General features: G+C 30.9%; 1 protein-coding gene and 1 long non-coding RNA gene across 12 annotated transcripts in view; one reads left to right on the top strand and one right to left on the bottom strand.

Annotated features, from left to right (window-relative positions):
• LOC126839697 (uncharacterized) overlaps window positions 1-19,596 on the bottom strand; it is a 145,329-nt gene that overhangs the window by 76,961 nt on the left and 48,772 nt on the right. For 2 of the 9 annotated variants that reach the window (XM_050575113.1, XM_050575111.1), the window contains exons 7-11: window positions 6,868-6,897; window positions 6,683-6,730; window positions 6,114-6,143; window positions 4,964-5,056; window positions 3,757-4,026 (exon numbers count right to left, since the gene is read on the bottom strand). In XM_050575113.1, coding sequence (XP_050431070.1) covers window positions 3,782-4,026; window positions 4,964-5,056; window positions 6,114-6,143; window positions 6,683-6,730; window positions 6,868-6,897 — 446 coding nt within the window. In that variant the 3' untranslated portion in view covers window positions 3,757-3,781. Of the gene's footprint in view, window positions 1-3,628; window positions 4,027-4,963; window positions 5,057-6,113; window positions 6,144-6,682; window positions 6,731-6,867; window positions 6,898-6,968; window positions 6,999-7,271; window positions 7,326-8,060; window positions 8,091-8,165; window positions 8,202-8,293; window positions 8,358-10,515; window positions 10,599-19,596 lie in introns of those variants that run through there. The other 7 variants (XM_050575115.1, XM_050575116.1, XM_050575117.1 and 4 more) reach the window with 7 other exon arrangements.
• LOC126839698 (uncharacterized) overlaps window positions 1-19,596 on the top strand; it is a 114,151-nt gene that overhangs the window by 88,551 nt on the left and 6,004 nt on the right. The window lies entirely within an intron of this gene.

The raw sequence follows: 19,596 nt of genomic DNA, 5'->3' as shown, positions 1-19,596 counted from the left end.
CGATACGGAATCGAAAAAACTCGAAAACTGGCTATACCCCCTCTCAGCTAGTTCTAGGAAGGGAAGCCAAAGCGCCGGGTGACTGGATCCTATTAGGATCCAGAATCGAATTACCCGTAGAAGCCGAACTTAGGAGGAAACGCGCTAGGGTAGTGATAGGGACCCCTAATGACAAACAGGTAGGGAAAACCCTAGACAGGTTCTCGATAGGAGATTGGGTGTACTACCGCAGTCACCCACTCTCAAACGCAGCAAAGGGATTTCACGCGGGGTTTGCGTCTAAGTGGATAGGACCAGTGAGACTGGGAAGTTCCTTGGGGAATGGTGTTTTCTTCACGGAAACTAAGCCGGTCATAAAAGTTCACTGCTCCGCACTAAAACCCGCTTATGTGACCAATTACCCTACGCTAATTTCAGATGTCGCAACCCCCAGTGAAACGAGTACGAGAAGAAGGCGGCCGAAGCGGCAAGCGCTTTCGCCCTCCAGCGACAACCGTCAAATCCGTAGTCCACCAGATGGAGGGGTGGATAAAGGGTCACAAGGACGCCATCGCGGGCCTGCAGGTGGCCATCCGCCGGATGAGAGGATCTGACGAAAGGAGCGAGGAGGGGTCACTTCCGAACCCCCCGAGGAAGCCGGTGGTCGATACGTCTACTCAGACGTATCTACCACCGGTGATAACCTTGGAGTGGGCGAAGAAGGCGACCCTCTCTGAAATACGGGACGATCCGGTGGCTCGTGAACTACACCATCGAGGATGGTTATTGGGCACCCGGACAAAGGAGAGGTCACGACCCGGAAAGTCTGAAGTGACCTCACAGGTAAGAAAAGGTAATAGTAAGGCTGATCTTAGGACTAGCGGGGCAAGCTCAACACCCGGCACAGCTGGAATGCCCCCCCTAGTACGCCTAAGAGCAGAGGCCCCAGGTAAGGTAGACCAAAGACCGGCGCCGAGAGCGCTGGGACGGCCTGGCCAGGTTCAAGTAGGGACGAGAGGAAGGATGGGAGCCGATACGGGTAAGACCGTCCGTACCCACTCGGCCCCACCCCCCAAGAAAGTGGCCACGCCACCGGAAGATAATTACTTCCGGAGGCCCCACTCAACAACAAGGCCGTTAACTGCCCCGGGAACCAGTACCTCTCCAAAAATCGTTACCCGGAATGCGTATCATGCGCAGCTGGAACGTGAGGAGGAACGGCGACTGCGTCACTGCAAGCCGCAGAGCGTTCCGTTCACAGCGGCAACAGCGGCGATGACGGCAACAGCAGCGACGACGACGACAGCAGCGACGACGGCGACAGCGGCGACGGCGACAGCGGCGACGGCGACGACAGCGGTCACGGCAGTGGCAACGATCGACCTCACACTCGATGTCGCCGATGAATCGGGAACGAGGGAGGTGGCAATGGAGGTGGACCCCGACGACACGCTCCAACTAGCCGTCGGGCAGTTGGATCTCATGGACGATATCCTCGGGGCCCAGAACTACGACCTGCCGGATGTGGAGTTCCTCCAGGACCTTTACTACACGCCGCTGACGTCACCCGAGCCCGTTCAGCAATAGCCGTCTGAGTAAGCTGCCTTGGGGATGCTTAATGGGCCATTGGGGGGGAGAATGACACGGTCGGGTATTGCCATCACCGCGGTCTGGACTATTACCCGGACCGCGATGACAATACCCGGCCGGGCCGTGCTTCCCTAATTGCCCATTAAGCAAAACCCCGGCGCAGCTTATCAGCAATGTTGACCGCCGCCGGTAACATAAATACGGCCGTCACCGGACCGCCGTGCATCAATAGTATTATTATTGTCGTGTAGTACTATAGCGTAATAGAATAAACGGTGACTAACGTAAACAAGTGTTGTTATTTTAATTATTACTAAGGGTTTAATTACTCCGAACGTCTACGGCCACGACAATTTTTCTTAAAATATGAATGATTTATACATTTTTTTTGTTTTTTCATAGTGTGTTTATACAATGTGAAATTAATTTTTCATAATTTGTATTGTTTTTACCCTTCTCTTACCGTTTTTTGATAACAACTATGATAACTATTTTTGAAGTTATTGAAGTTACAATTATTTTTATCCACGCACACTTTTCAACTGCACTTCCCTTCCCATCTTAATTTGTATTCATCGTATAACTTTAAAAATTACCATTTCGACCAGTCAAATTGTTGAGTACATTATTTTTTATTTAAAAAGTTAATAAAATGTATACATTACAATTCAAGTTTTAAAAATTGCAAAAGTTAAAAAAAAATGTGAAAAATTGAGATTACATTGTATAAACACATTTAGATTTATATAAGTAATAATGTTCGTGACGTTTATTGTGAAACGCAATTTACACGAGTAACATGTAGTGCCCGTGGGGCACTCGCGTATGGTGGACAATCCCCACGATTTATATATATATATATATAGGAACTGCTGATACGTAACGCTAGTCTTCAAGCAAGAAGCACCAGAAACTGGCTTTTTTAGTAGGTCGTTTCTGACCTGACAGATATCTAGACTGACACTACACTTAATCCGTACTTAGCTTGCGAAATAGTTTTTCGAAACTTGATATGAATTCTGATTTATTAGATAAAGGTACTATGAATTATAACGACGTTAATTTAAAACGCAGTGCCGGAATAACCGTACTAGCATACAGTACTCGGAATCTGTGACCCATACGCCCGAGGCGGCGGAGGTCTGGACACTAACCTCTAGACGTTTCATTTTTTTTTAAATCATTGCTTCCAAGCCCGTAAAGTAAATAGCACCGGACACTCACTTTATTAATAGGTAGATGGTTTCTGACCTGACAGATAGCTAAACTAACAGCTAGACACTGATCTACCACTCAGAATCTGTGACCTATCCGGCCAACTACCAGCTACTATCTGTGAGCTACCCGGTCGCCTACCAGCTAATATTTATAAAGCAAGCATAAGTGTACTTCTTTTATTTATTAAAAAAATAAATTAACCTTGTCAACGAAGAGCTACTACTCCAAGACCGTCACTGGACCAGAACAAGGCATGTGGTGTTAGCAACGTTGGCTACACTATCTAACCCACCGGTTCTACCCATGTCATTTCATGGTCGTAACCCAGCTAGTCCTTATGTGACGGTCTACACGAGAGGTGTTGATATGTGTACTGTGATGAATAAAGTGTGTTATTTAAATTATTGATTCATAAAAAGTGTTGACTTTCTTCTTGGAGAATTCATATAGTAGACTCATGTGTATTTAAAACAATGGAAATAATATTATATGTAATAAATAAACATTTAACAAACAAAACGGAAAAACTCAAATGAAACGTTTTAACGTATAACTGATCAATACACTCAAATGTACCTCATTCCACAGACATCGATATTACTTTTCTCACTTCTTTTAATTTTTTGTTATTACAAGCAAATGGTCCGAGAAGTGACAAAATGGATATACTAAAAAAAAAATGTAAGGACTTAAAATTACTAAGATTAAATAATTGTGAAGCAATGTCGGCAGATGGGGTGGACGGAGAGGAGTAGTGGTCCCGACAAAGGCCCTAAAAAGCCTGTATATTAAGCCAATACAAATTATGACTGAAATAAATCAAATAGTTTATAATAGCGAGTAAAATCGTTTTATTTTGCAGAAGGTTAAATTATTTAACAATTTTGATATAAGTGAGGCACGCAAAAAAAAATTTAAATATAATAACAGATGTACATTATAATTTATGTATCATTTATTAAAATAAACCTGAGAAAATAGAAAATATTTATGCTCATAATATCGTTAAATCACGAACTATGCTGTTTCCTGTATCGCTATGGTCGTCGTTGTCTACATAATGTATATCAAGCCCAAAGCGTTTGAATGACTTCCTGTCTAACCTTCCATGGCGTATGACACAAGTCTCGTCATCTGAAACAATTGCAGTGTTTATGTAACTTGCTGGAATTCTTGTACTCCAGAACAATCCTATGATTCGACATGTGTACTCAAAATCAATTCTGTGACTCCTTGGGTCTAAAAAAAAGTTTTCAAAAGTTAGCCAAATTCAGCTTGCTGTACTGACAAAATAATACATATTTGGACTAACTAAAATTAAAGCTAATCTTATATCATCACTCAAGAGAAAAAGTGTATTGGGTCACAAAATGTTAATTTTACAGGAGAGAGAAAAATTAAATTATTTATTAATAAATTAATAATAACAAACTTTTTTTTTCCTAAACCTACAAATTCACACACTTCATCATCATCCAACTGCATTACCTGTTTTACCCTATAACATTCTCCAAAATTAAACAAGATTGTCACCGTTTTACTCCGGCTAATCCTTAGTCCTTTGTCTTCAATCGCTTCTCTTCACTTTTCAAGTCTCTCAGCCAATTGTTTCGGACTTTCCCACAACGTCCTCCGTAAACATCATACACAAAGGCACCTCCCGCTGTATATCTTTTGACTAAAATATTCCATTTCTCCACACACACACACTCTTTACTCTTGTATCATGCATTTCCTCTATTATTTTCACTTACATCCTTGGCACTCGTTTTTTTCTTTAACGTCCACCTCTAAACCTCTAATGAATAAGTAACTCACTAATTAAATAAAATAAATGAACTTAGATAAACTCATCTAAGAGTCCATACGTCATATAAAACAGTAAATAGAGTTTGCAATTTAAATTTAGGTGAATCAAAAACCCGGAATATAGAAATTTTTTACTAAATACACTTTTGCTCTAAGGTACGGATAATTAACCTAATAAAAAACTGTAACGGTGGAATAAGTATTAAATAACTTTTTGAACTAACTTGTAGTTTCATTCATTAGAAAATTAGTTGGACGATTTATTTATGTTGTTATTTTAACTTTAAAGTGTTAACTGTAATGTTTGTTGGTCCGACTATGCAATTTTCCGTGACACAACTAGTTTTTTTATTAGTTTATTACTTACTGCTCATAATATTGATTATTAACAATGCTAAAACTGGGTCTAACATTTTTCTTCGTGCATCTCCAAGATCTTGTATAGATTTATCACTACGAGCTGATAAATTCAATAAATGTGTTAAACAAAGTATAAATAACTCTGTAACTTCAGTAAACACGGTGAAATTTCAAAATTACAAACTACATTATTTTAAAAACACAAGTTAAACAATTACACAAATCGTTAAAATATGTTTTTATTGGAATTATACGTTTACATGGTGTCTATTTAAAAAATGGTTATTCGAAAAATCTATTATTTTTTAACCAAATAATATTTTATTCGACTAGTGTGTTATTTAAATAAAACAAAAATCTAGCTGGTTACAGTGACCAAAATGAAGAAAAAGTAGAAACTTTAATGAGTAGCAGTTTAATTAATACTTTGTGCGATATTTTATTATAGTAAGAAGATACACGGCAACTACAATTACTTGCATGATTTTTCACTGACAGTTAAAGTGTCAATAGAAATAAATATCACACACAAATTTCGACTAGTGAATACAAGCCATTAAACTAGCTGATATTAGTTTTTATTCTTCTTCTTTAGGGATTTTGAAGACCTATGACGGTCATACGTTTTAACTTCAAAAATCGTTTAACTGAACTGAACGTATAAAAATGATTTGTTTATTAAATTTGTGTAAATAGGGTAACGGGATTTGATGTTAAAACGTGTAACGTTCTAAGTTTAAAAGTTCAATGAAAGTACAATTTTTTGTGTTCGGTTGGAGGTAAAGGTTTTTGAACGTTAAAATATATAGCGTATAAATGAACGTAAGGTGGTCGAACAAATATTTGTATAATGTTATGTTTAGTTTATTATAAGCTTGTAAAATGAACGTTTTCATTCTAACAGTTTATTCTCATTACGTTACGGAAACCTGGATTGACTTAAAATAAATTTCGAATGACCATCTAGATTTTAAGCGCTATTTACAACTGTCGGATAATGCGTAATTACCTAGAGCTGCTAAATCATCTTCAGTAAGGTATTTTTAATTACCCAGGTACCCGGTTTTTTAATTACCCGGGTACCCGGGTTTTTAATTTCTTAATACCCGGGTAGCAAACACGGGTACCCGTTTAAAACCGTAACCCCTAGTAATTACCTTGAGCTGCTACATCATCTTCAGTAAGGTCTGTAATAGAAACATTAATTAATATGACATATTATTATGTCATAGGTCATTCCGAAATCTGCGTGGAAAAATCGTGTTACGATTTCGCGTCATCATCATAAAGATAGAGGTATGGTGATATTAGTTGTACCTCATAATAAAACAATCGTTATGGTTATACGGACCCGTAATGCTAAAGCATTTCCGCGATTCAATGTATTTCCGTTGAGCGGAAAAAATAACTAGATATTTTTTATAAATATTTTCTGTGGCTATATACGGTTAAGACTCATAAATATATAATATATATATTGGTAAAGTAGTTTTGGATTAAACCCCTTCCATAAACAATCCATTCAATTTAGAACACTTGAAATAATTTTCAAGTAGCTGTTTTGAGTAAACGAAATGAATAGAATGATATCAAATGATCATTAACACTAAGCTGAAAATATTTAGTTTATGACTATGATTTCAAACTGAATGTTTTTAAGTACAATTAAAATTTAACTATAAGTTTTTTAAAGTGTTTGTAAAAATATGTTGAATTTTATAATTACCTGAGTCTTCGAGTAATTTTAGTTGCAGACCAAACTCCAACATACGCTCTAAAATTAAAAACAAAATGCATTTTTATATATGTCTATTTTGATGGCAAAATTAATATGCATATGATTTTTCTCATAATTTAAACACTCGTGTAAAAACCGTGTGTAATATATTACTAATATGAAAAATGAATTACGTTTAGCACCGTCGTTATCAAAATTTTTTTCTGAAATTAAAACGAATCGTTTTATTCTTGTGAATAACCAACAACTATATTGAAATATTTTCAATTATTACCAGGTATTGCAAACATAAAAGTCAATTGATCTGAAATTAAAATTGATAAAAATGTATTTTTAAATGATATTAGACTTAATTTCACGTTCAATTATAAATTTAAAGGAGGAAGTCAAGGTAGAATTACATGTTTAATAATAATAATGAAGTTACATTTACAAATAAATATTGAGTGATTTAAATTTAATATTTATATCACTCGTAAAGTTGCATCGATAAATTGTTTTTGCAATTATTGTATAATTTCCAAAAAATGTCTTCTACTAGCATACTTAATCGATTTTGTTGTGTAATAATAGTTACCCATTGAGAAATCAATAATACAAGCAAAATGTTTTATTATATTCCAAATGGTCCCTGAAATAAATAAATTAATTAAATTAAAAAAATCAAATTTCGAAATTTTAATTCGACATAATATGTATAAAAATGTTCTGAACAGAAGTACATTTTGAGTTTAACGTGGCCCATTTAACCACAGAATAGATTAAAGCAGAAGAGTCACTTAACAATGTAAACAAAAAATGACGGCCATGTTCCAAATATGCTATAATCATAATAAATTATATCTATATACAACTAAAAATAATAATGTATAGTTATATATAATTTACTTGGTGATAGCATATTTGGAAGATGGCCGACTCGTTTTTGTGTGATAAGTATCTTTAACGTGTCAATTTTGATCAGTGTCCAATGTCCATCCTTTAAGTGTTCAACCATGTTGGAATTTTATGACACAATTATTCTATAATATCTATTCTAGATTATCAATAATATTGTACAAACTGAATTATTATAATGTAACCATATATTTCGAGTGGGAGACTCTTTTGAGAAATATTCTCAATACATGTTACATTATTTAAGCTTACTATCCTCATCAAACCTCGACTTCACCACTGTTGAGAATTCCTAGAGATCTTCGGAAAACCCCCATTTTTATAAATACAATACACACAAAGGCCAATAAATGAAAACATTTTTATATGATTATAGTTCATAAATATAAATTACCTTACAGTCAGGCAAATGGCAAGTACAAAAAAAACCATTCAATTCATAGTATTAATCATTTTAAGTATGTCTTACCTTTTCCAATATGTATTTCGATGAGTATGTCTGTAATAAATTATATATAAAAACTGTAAGTCGTAAAACTTAAAATAATATTTTGTAAACAAAAAATGTACTGACTTGTAGTATGAAGCATCTTTCTTTTTTCTGCTATATCTGTAAAAAAGTTGAATATTGAATATTGTTTAATTTTTTTTAAATCTAAACTAAATACCTTAAGTAGATACTTGTAAAAACGAATTACATACCCGCATTTGTCAAAACGTTTAAAAAAACACAGTACATTAACACATAGATTACTTTCATTTTTGTCTGCAAATAATAATACAAATTAAAATATGTTATATTAGACGAAGGTATACTTACAATAAAATATAAATATAGATAAATTTATAATATGCAATGAGTAAAGTATTATGAAATGTATGTGACACACACTAATATTAAATCAAATTTAAATTACAAAAAAACTTACAATATAAAACATTAAGTAAAATGTTAACTGATAAAATTATTAGGGACTTAGTTGATAGGGTCCATGCTTTTCTTTTTAGTCAAAAAGTAAATATGTTTAACATTATTTAAAATTGAAGTTAATTTTCGGTTGTTTTCAAAGTAACTGAAATCTTAGATAAAATGTGCTACAATTGACTGGTAAATTGTTCTTGTAGTAATTTTTTTTTTTTTTAGTTCACATTTTACTATTTTTAGAAAAGCACGTTTCTAAAAAAGTTTTTAAATTTATAATATTGTACTAAAAATGACTGGCCGATAACAAGTTTTGGATAACTATTTTTTAAGTACTTAAATAATAATAATATGAGTAGTATCTAACAATTTCTGGTGCTATGATTCAGCTAGTGGAAAACACTTGTTTTAAAAATACATGGTTTTTTTGTGTTCAGTATGTAAACATAATATTAGAGTTTCTACGTATGGAGGAGGAGCTCAAATAGTATCATAGGTATAAGTATACTATGGTATACAGCTAAACAAGTGCTTAAAGTCCTACACTAAACTACTAAAAAAACAATTCACATAGATTCTAAGTACAATAAAATCTCATAACTTTATACATCACTTGTATTAGGCCAGCAACATATAGTAATAAATAATATTATAATATGTAGATGTCCATTTACAATATACGTGGTATAGATGGAAACATTTAACATAAACAAAGCAGCAAGAAGCTACGAACAATTTTTTTTTTGTTTTTGTAAATAATGACTACGATAAAAATTGGCATTAAAGCGTTTAGATCGTTTATACTTAAAATAAAATCTAAATATTTATTGCAGATTTCCCTATGTAAATTCTTTAACTTTAAGCAGGATTATTTTTTTTTCATTGTGTTTACTTATTTACATTAGTCAGGTGTGAAGTTTAAACTTCTGCTGCTATAGCCATGCAGATAAAAAATCATGGTGTCTTACATCGATTCAAAGAATACTTAACCACGAGATACGATTACAGAAAATATTTAATAACAATTATTGACAAAGTATGTTTACTAGCTTTAAAATTTACTGTCGTTTCGCGCGTTTCAGAATATGGTTGAATTAAATAGAGTTGTTTTAGATGGAAACTACACAGATGTAGAGGTCTCTTAATTATGTCAAGGCAGATTTTGTTTGCTTACATTAAACACGTTATATGTATTCATTCTGGTAGCCTAAGAATATAGTATCGTTAACCATTTTCTATAAAATCAAATAAATGTAATAACACTTAAAAATTAGAAATGTTTACACTATGACAATTCATTAGAATTATTCACTAGCTTATTATATAAAATAGTTATATTTTTTGATAACAACTTTTAAAATATACAATTCATTAACTTTTAACTAGCTTTTCATTAACTCGCTAACACATACGTACAGACCACAGTGGTCTGAAATCTAAAAACCGCGATTAAATAACAATTTTTCAAGTTAGATCTAGGGAACTGAAATTTTTACTGTACAATAACAACAAAATCTGCTACTTAAAAATACATTTTGTTTTTCTGTGACCTGTAACCTCTCCGTCCCTACTGCTCTGATCCTATTATGCCTCGACCTCACTGTACTGACTTACTAGGATAAAATCACTTTCAAATAAACGCCTGCAGTACCTACTATAGTACTATGCTATGCGTAGTTATAACCAGAATTTTATTAAAATATATCTGAATAATCATCTAGATAACAAATTATTTAAATAAAAGTTCTTCGTTTAAAAATGTATTCAAATAATTTTTAAAAATATTATTTAAATAGTCTAAGTGATTTTTTACACCTAAAGTAGTGTCACTGGTCGCCCCCTTCACTCAAGTCGTCCAGCTTTGTAAAAAAAAAAACAAGCCATTTTACTTATTGTACATATTATATTAAAAAGTGTTATTTCGTATACATTTAATACATTCTATACTTAGGAAATATATAAAACCAGTAAATATAAGAAAACAATTTCGTATATTACTTACCAAATAAGTGCAATGATAGTTATACTGGCTGCTGTAATGGTTTTTTTACGACTGATCGAATAGCTTATATATTGCCGACCGAAACAATAAAAATCTAGTTTTATTTTGCAGAATTGTTTATGCAAATTTGTTAACACAAGCAAAATTTGTCATTTTTCGTTATGAATAACATATTTACAATATTCTGAAGCTTAATACCAAGTAGAGTATAATATTATATTTACTTAATATTATAGTAGTATGAGTAATAGTAAAGGCGGAATCTCAGCGGAGGGCTATGTACACAATTTTTAACTTACAAAACAATTCGTGCAAACGATAACCGAGATAATTTTCAAATTATTGTTGAAAATATTATTATTTTTAATTATTTAATTGAGTCGGCAATTTGTTTTAGTTTATAAGTTTCTCTACACATCCACATATGTACTCAACCTACACATTTTCGCAAATCATAGCTCTCTGATTTTAATCAGTTGAACCCTTACACCTCCAGTAGAGCTATCTACATCATAACACAACACAGACTAATCGGTAAATAGCCATTGGTAACCGGGTAAAGTGGCCTATAAATGTCTGCCTTCGGCCCTTACATTTCTATTTTTGTAATTTTAGGTAAAAATCTGTCATGACTTTTTGTGAGTTATGCTAATTTTAGCAAGTTTAATTTTAGACAAGTTGCTTATGAAAGATACAATTAACTTAATATTAATAGGGCTAAACATTTAAACGCTATAACTTTTTGTAATATAGTCGAAATATCTTTAAACTTTTGTAGAATATTTTTTTTTATCATTTGCACATGTTTCGTAAATTCCACCAAAATATCATAAACCACTTTCCTATGAGGAGCGAAAGTACTCAATTTTGGACCTAGATTTCGGGCTTTGGATCTGAAACTTGTTTTTAAAATTATACCGCAAGTTGATAGCATATTATGTTAATGATTAAACATATAAGGGTTCTGCATGTGTTTTTATGAACTAACGTTATTAATATAATTATGTTATGTGATAATACAAGGTTATCAACTTATCGTTAACCACTCAATATCTCACTGGGTTAAATAAGATTTTTTTTTTTAATAGTGTTTTCATGCAATGGGATCTCAATTTTTTATTTATTTATATTTTTTTAAAAACCCTCCCAACTTAGTTTTTTTGATAGCAACTTTTGAAACTTAAATGGTGGCGCATATATTTCATTAACTTTTTAAATTGAGAATAATGCAATACAAATTTTGACTGGCAGGAGAAAGGGTGGAGTGTAGTATTATTTTTATCTGTGTGCATTTCCCAACCGCACTTCCCCTCTTATCCTAACTTTTAAACTCTTATAACTTTAACAATATTTATTCAAAACTCTATATCGACCAGTTAATTTTTTTAATACAGAATTCTCAAAAAAAAAGATAGTGAAATGTATGCGTTACTATTTTAGTTTCAAAAGTTGCTATCAACAAATTTAAATTTGGAGGGGGTAAAAACCAAAACAAAAAATGGAAGAAGTTGAGATAACATTGTGTAAAAACTGTATGGAAAATTAAATTAAATTATTAATTAAACCCAGTGAGATAGTTATTTACAATAAGTTTATTATTGTGTAAGTTAATTATTCACAATTGGTTCACAATAAGTTGATCACCTATATTATATAATAAATGTATTGTCAACGTTTTTGACCAATAATAAAAACATAAAAATACATATATTAGTAAAATCTGAGTTTTTTAAATGTTAACTTAAAAGATTGTATGAGGTAGGTATTAGCCATTTATTTACAAAAAAAACATGTTTTCGTAAAAGAACTATAATAATGTTGAAACTTTATGATACTAAAATACTTTTGTCGTTTGTTTACATTGTAACAGACGCTGTGAAATAATAGAATACATAAAACTGCTGATTAAACACTAATAAGATCTGTATGTAGCAATATCCATTTAGGAAAAAAACATTATTAATATGTAATAATATTATAGCTTTTATAAAATAATTATTGTAAAAACATAAATTTAGTTTGAGGATAAATGGTAGTAATATAGCCATTTACACAGGGCTCGAAAACGTTTTTATAACGTTAAACTTGTCAAAAAACGATTGAAATGGATAACCAAAAACATAACGAACAACATTAAACGCTTATTCTAAAAATAAAACAATAACCAAAACGTTTTGATAAACGAAAAATATAAAAACGTTAAACATATCAAAAAAACGATAAACGAAAAGATTCAAATAACATAACGAAAACAATAACGGATAAACGATATAAAATGTTGTAGCAAAAAAAAATATTATTATAGGTACCAAAAACTAAATGACACCAAATAGACTCTACATGATCAAATGTTTGGTTTTTTGTGGTCTATAATTAAGTATGTGTAATTTGTATGAAATCGCAACACATGAATACTACGTGTTGGGAAATTTTTTTATCTTTGCAGTAAATTTTATTGTTCGATGTAAACTGTAGAGCGATAAAATAATGTAGAATCACTTTACTATACCAGTTATATAGAAACGGGTCTAGGGTGTTGTTTATCACGGCAGTGGTTTTTTCCGGTTATAACATCTGATAATATAAAGGATTTACCGGGAAATTGTGAGCTAGAATATTCGAGAACATTTTTATGTGTTATTATTTAAATTTGAAAAAAGTCAGCGTGTTACGATCTTTTAACGCATAATTTTCAACTTTCCTTTAACTTTAAAATATAGTAAGTTGTTTCAAAGCTCATTAGAAAGGCTTGTCAAGAAGATTCAAAATACGAATTTAAAAATTAAACAAATTGTTTAGGTTTTTAACAATTAAAAAAAATTGTCAATTTAAGCTATTTTTCTTACTATTTACAGATCTCCAAAACCGATTAACGGATTTTGTTGTTTAGGCTCCTAAAATCCCTTTGGCACGTGGAAGTGCAATGGAGAGTTTCAGAACTTTATCTTTTATGTATAGTTCATTCACTACAGAGCTTTAAAGTTGTATATTATAAAAATTAAAAAACGAGAAAGTATATGCCAACTCTGACTTTTTGTCATATGCATTATATTTAGACTTAGGAAAACCGTTTTAACTTTTATTAGTCACATTTCATCCTAATCTTAAAAATGGTTATTGTTATAAAATATAGAGTCCATTCAAGTATAAAACTATATTAAGATTTTAAAGTATTGATCTTAAAATTTGAAGTATTAAGGAAAACAAAATCAAATTATAGAATATAAATAATCAAATGTGATGTGAACATTTTTTTTTCAACTACTATTAGCTACTCAAATATTTATTTTTAAATTTTAGTTATGATGGAAATTGTATAAAAAAATTGATTTTAAATATTGTAGATGGTGGCCTATTTTTAGAAACACAATTTGTTGTCATTGTTTTTAGTTTATCCTAAAAAAATACATGGTAACTTCGAAAATAAGTATTTGAAAATATGAGTTGATATTAAATGATAAAAATAAGTATTAGATGCTAACAAAAAAATTACAGTGGAGGTTCTTTTATTACTTTTATCAAAAAAATTAAAAGATGCAAAATAAAAATAAATACATAACGTTAAACTCAATAATTAATAACGTTATAAATACTATAAACGTTAAACGAAAAAATTCAATAACGTTTTAAATCTTTTTAACGTTGAACGGAAAAAATCGATAACGTTTAAAATCGTATCAACAAAATAAAACCTATAAAGTTTAAATTTATTGTCGGCGAAAACAATTGGCGACACTGGCAACGGCGGGTCAGCGTAATAGCCGGACGTCCGATGCGGAGCTGTTATGATGAACGGGTAGTTCAAGTCAGTCAAAAAACCGCACTTATCACATAATGTTGTTTGTTTTTTGTTATTTTATTATTGAATTGTACATTACAATTTTTGTAATTTATTTATGTCATTATTATACAACAAATTGGCAAATGTTAAAGTAATAAGCAAGACGTGTATAAAAAAAGGAAAGACATCACATTTGGTGAGTTCATTGTTGAGATTATTTAATGAGCAATCTTGTACACTAAGGTACAGCGAACATTTTATTGTTTGTTGATATTGTGTTGTCAACACAACAACACGGCTACGGCAATTATACGTGTTAGATTGCTTAGAGTTAAGCGTATTATGTGTATTTTGATGGGTGGCCAGACCCAAGGTGCATTAGCTGCATGGAGACGCGTACTCAATGTTTAATGGTGTTATTAATAATCAACGTTAGTAATAAAAATGTATTGTTCATACATGATACTGTGTGTATTGTTCATAAACATGTCTTTAACAATGTTGTGGTTGTTTAATCGTTGGTAAGTCACATGTTCATTGTTAACATTTATAATAACGCTAAACATTATAATTCAGAAACCGTTATAATCCATTTTAACAAACCATCCATTTTAAACAATAAAAAAAATGTTGATGTTGAATTTTTTCTCTGTAATAATTGAATTTTTAAATAACGAGTTCTTTGTGAATTAATGTGTAGAAGAACAAATACAAGTATTCAATCAGTGTTTTTTTGATTTTTACTTTTATTAGAGTAGCTTCTCTTTTGTTAGGAAAGACATAACTCAACGTGACTCCATTAGCAAAGTATATGTATTTAAAAAATGTAAGGTAACGCCACTTTTACAATAAACGACCAAATTGTTTATTCAATTCCAACAAATGATTCGTTATAATGCTGATAAAACATTTATGGGGTCAGTAGAAATAATGTATCTATGAAATTAATCTACATTTTTATTGAATATAACATTATTTTTCGTTGAGCCTCTGAACCAAATTTCAACAACACCTGCATTACAGCCTGTGAGTCGTAGGTGCGATTGGAGTTTTTATTGTCACTGTTTATATATTTTCTCAGATATCATGTTGTTTTTTTTAAATACATTTTTTTTTGTTATTTGCCTTTATATGTTTCAACAAACAATCACGCAAAGTAGAACTCTACTTTACACAAGTTATAGCGAATACTTGTTCTGATTTCGATTTAATATTATAGTTTTAATTAATAATTACTATTAATTTCATATGTAATATTTAATAGTATGACTAAAAGAAATATACAACTAACTGTAGTTATAACATTTTGGTAGTTGAAATAAAAATAAAAATATGGACACTACAAAATTGCTGCAATTACTCTCCGGTTTTAAGTGCATAGATTATCTCTTCGAATTTATCTTGAAAGCGGCTCTAATTAATATTAAACATTTTAATATTTTTTTTTTTAAAAGCTATAAAAATATATTATTTCACCTCTTAAGTGATTTAGCTACATGTAAAGGGCTCTTATGTGTTTAATCAGTAATCATATAAATTAAACTACATAAAATACAGTATTTTTCACAATGCCTGTTGAAGTGTAAACAAATGACTATTTACTGTTGGCACACATTTTTGAGTTTTAACATTATAAGAACAGTTATGTATACACTATACAGTAAAATATTTTAAAGATTTTATTCTGTTGTTTGGGAAAAATAAGTTTTTTGTTTGAACCTATACTATATTGTAATATAAGATAATAAGCGACTCTAAATGTATGAACACAATAATTATAAAATGTGTTAACTAGAATACAAGATATCCAATAGGGCTGTAATTTGGATTAGAATACTTCATTTTTAAGGATTCGAATAGTTAAATAGTAATATACATTTCGAATTAGATTGTAATTCCTACTTTTTTCGAGGTAGAAGAATGTTAAGTTAGTAATTAAAAAATTTTGCGGTCCGATTCTACACGACCTGGACCGATCTAGCCCAATAAAGTTAATGTAACTGGCTAGATTAACATGGACTGCGTAGAATCGCGTTAGAACTATTTTTCAAACATAAAATCGAGTTGGGTAATATTTAATTGTGTCAAGCTAACTTGAATCAGTCTATTTTGAATTTTTATATCCATCTGATCAAGTGAAAATAATAAAATATACACACTTAATGTCTGAAAATTAAAAGTAAATAAACTATTTACAAAGTTTTCTTCGTAAAAAAATAATATACATTTATGTTAAACAGATCTCTACGAGGTACCATCTTTATTCCCGTAACATGTTGTACACATTTTAATCAAATTATTATATTGACAACGATAATGTTGAAGGGTTTTTAATCACTTGTAATTCAAAATCGGTATTTATTGGTGCATTAGTTTTGTTCTTTTTCTGATTTTGTATTAACATAAAAATTAATAACTAAAATACAAATTAATAATATGACACTATTTCAACTTTCGAAAAAATACTATAATAGTTGTAGGTATAGAATATCAGGGGTTCGGATTTCGTTTCTATTTGACTCATGTCTCTTTTATGTTCCGGAACAAATACCCGGAACTCGTTCCTCAAGATATTCGTTCCTGAGCAAATATCCGGAATTCGTTCCTCGAGATATTGGTTCCGGAGCAAATACTTGGAACTCGTTCCTCAAGATATTCGATCCGGAACAAATACCCGGAACTCGTTCCTTTGATATTTGTTCCAGAACAATTACCTGGAACTCGTTCCTTTGATATTTGTTCCGGAACAAATAAAATGTAATTGTTCTTTGTCATTATTAATAATTTATTAATGGAGCAAAATGTATTTGTTCTACGTATTATACTGTTTCGTTCAAGTTTATTGAAGGTGCCTTTTTTTTTTTGTTACTTTAGCCTTTGTGTGTGGTATTTTAGAAATAATAGACACATTTATTTAAATTAAATGTTAATTAATTCACCATAAGATTATAGTTAATGCATTTGATATAACAAAACTGCTTCCTTTATTTTTAAAGGAACGAGGAAAATGAACGAATATTTTTTTTGAGGAACGTGAACGAAAATGACAGTTCCTTAAAACATTTAAAAACATATTTTAGTGTAGTTTTCTTTGTTTCTAGACGTTATAAATAAAGGTATTTTTAGTTGGTTTACGTTGACTATTGACAACGGAACGACTCCTGCATACCCCAGCCTATAGTTTTCAACAACTAAAAACAATTTTTATAACTATTATTATTATTTCAATTCTAATAAAAAAAAAAATAATATGTTTACTATTTTTTTGAAATAGGTAGGATCAATTTATTTTTCCATTTCCCATATTTTTAACGTATTAAGATACCTATAACTATGAAGTGTGAATTGGAAAAAGAAAATATTTGATTTATTAATTATTAAATATATTACTCTGATATTAGTATATTTTTAAATGATATTAAATAAATTATTTAACGAAAAACGTAATATCTTGACACGATGATTAAAATATACCTTAAAAATAACAAAAAATTTTTAAATAACTTGGTTACAAAAAAGGACCGAAAAGTGGAACGAATTCTTTTTTTAGAGGAACTGGATCTGGAACGAGTTCCTTGTTTGAATAAGGAACTAGGATCTGGAACGAGTTCTTATTTTAAGAAATGAACGGGGATCGGAACGAGATTCTTTTAAAAAAGAACTTTCTCAACACTGCCTCTAAGGTAAAATCACTTTCAAAGTAACGCTTCGATGCTTATTTGTTAATACAGCACCACAATTTAATCATTTCTAACTTTGCTGGTTTACACTGTGCTTGGTTTGGACTGTACTGGCTCGAAAATACTAACTTCTGATTCGCATCAAAGCGTTTTTTCGAATGTGATTTTATCACTCTCAGATTTAAAAATTCCTGTAAACCTGTGACCTCCCCGTTCCCACTATGCAATGGACTCACCATGCTCCGTTCCCACTGTACTAGCTTTTTAGTTTTCCTTTTTAAAAACCTTTACAATTAACTATTTTGGAAACTAATGGATCGAAAAACATTAAAATGAATATAATTTACATTTTATAACAAATGTTATTCAAGCTATATTATAGAAAAAGAGTTATTAAAGTATGGCGCGAATGGCAATGTTATTTTTAAAATAACAGAACATTCATGTTTCTAAAAAAACACGTAAGGCTGAAAAAACATTTCGCTAGCAATAAACAATTTTGGTTAGTGTTGCATGAAATAATTGTCGAATATTCCAAATAACCCTGACATTTTTACCGAAAATAATAAGTCAAGTTGTTTTTACTTAGTTTTTTTTGGCCGAGTAAAATTGAAAAATGATATTAAATTCACAATCGCCGACCCCAAAAACATATAATTTGACCACTTTTAAAGTCTTTTACGCAAAAACCCAGAAAAATGTTTTATCCTTGATGTGGAGCAGAGACGCTATTGGTTTTACAATTATGTGTGCTTTTTTTTTTGTCTATAGACTGTATTTTTTTTAATACTGGACCAATTCCTTCGGGTATCAACTCTATAAATCACAAATTCCATCTATTTGGTACTTGAGGAAAGAGGGGTTTAATGTTGTAAATATTTTACTACCTCACAGTTAAAATTTGAAAAAAAACATACGATGTTAAAAGTTAGAACTTTTACTGGCTATAATTTTGAGAAAACGAGTCGGATCGAGTTGAAATTTACAAATAATATTTTAAGGGTCAAAGTATCAAAGCGTTTATTTGAAAGTGATTTTATGCATTTTATAATAATTCCAATAGACCTGTGACCTCTCCGTCCCCTCTATGCTTTGATTCCATTGTGCCTATACTCTACTGTACTAGTCCTCTCTGATAAAATCACTTTCAAATTTCTAACTTATTCAGAGCATTTGTTTAATGGATTTTAATTATAATCTATTATGTTTTAACATAATAAGAATTTTCAATTTTTACAAGAAAACGTGAATAGTTTTATTGTAGTTTTTTTAATTGAAAGTAAATTGTTATATGCTTTGATTGAGGCAGTGTAAATAAATTAAAATACGAGCAAAATTGTTATAGCGAATTTTGTTTTGATGCTTGTGTTTGAATGTATTGTAGAACGTTATTTTATAGTAACTATAAATGTATTGTGTGCAGGTGCTTGGTGGAGTGAGATAAGGCAAGTTTTGTAAGATCATTTATCGTTTTCACAGCGACTATTGTAATTTAAACAAATAGTAAGGACTTATAAGTATCACAAACTTTGAATATTACATGAATCTTCCTATTTTACAAAAACAATTTTGTGTAGTTTTATTACTTATTTTTTTTTTATCGAAAACGAGTTGTTTTTA

The sequence above is a fragment of the Adelges cooleyi genome, unplaced genomic scaffold, assembly GCF_023614345.1.
Source record: "Adelges cooleyi isolate 19-005CV unplaced genomic scaffold, UGA_ACOO_1.1 ACOO_flye_CR_arks_rails_tigmint_CR_PRNA_307, whole genome shotgun sequence".
NCBI lineage: Eukaryota > Metazoa > Arthropoda > Insecta > Hemiptera > Adelgidae > Adelges > Adelges cooleyi.
This window is presented reverse-complemented; position numbering and strand designations above follow the sequence as displayed.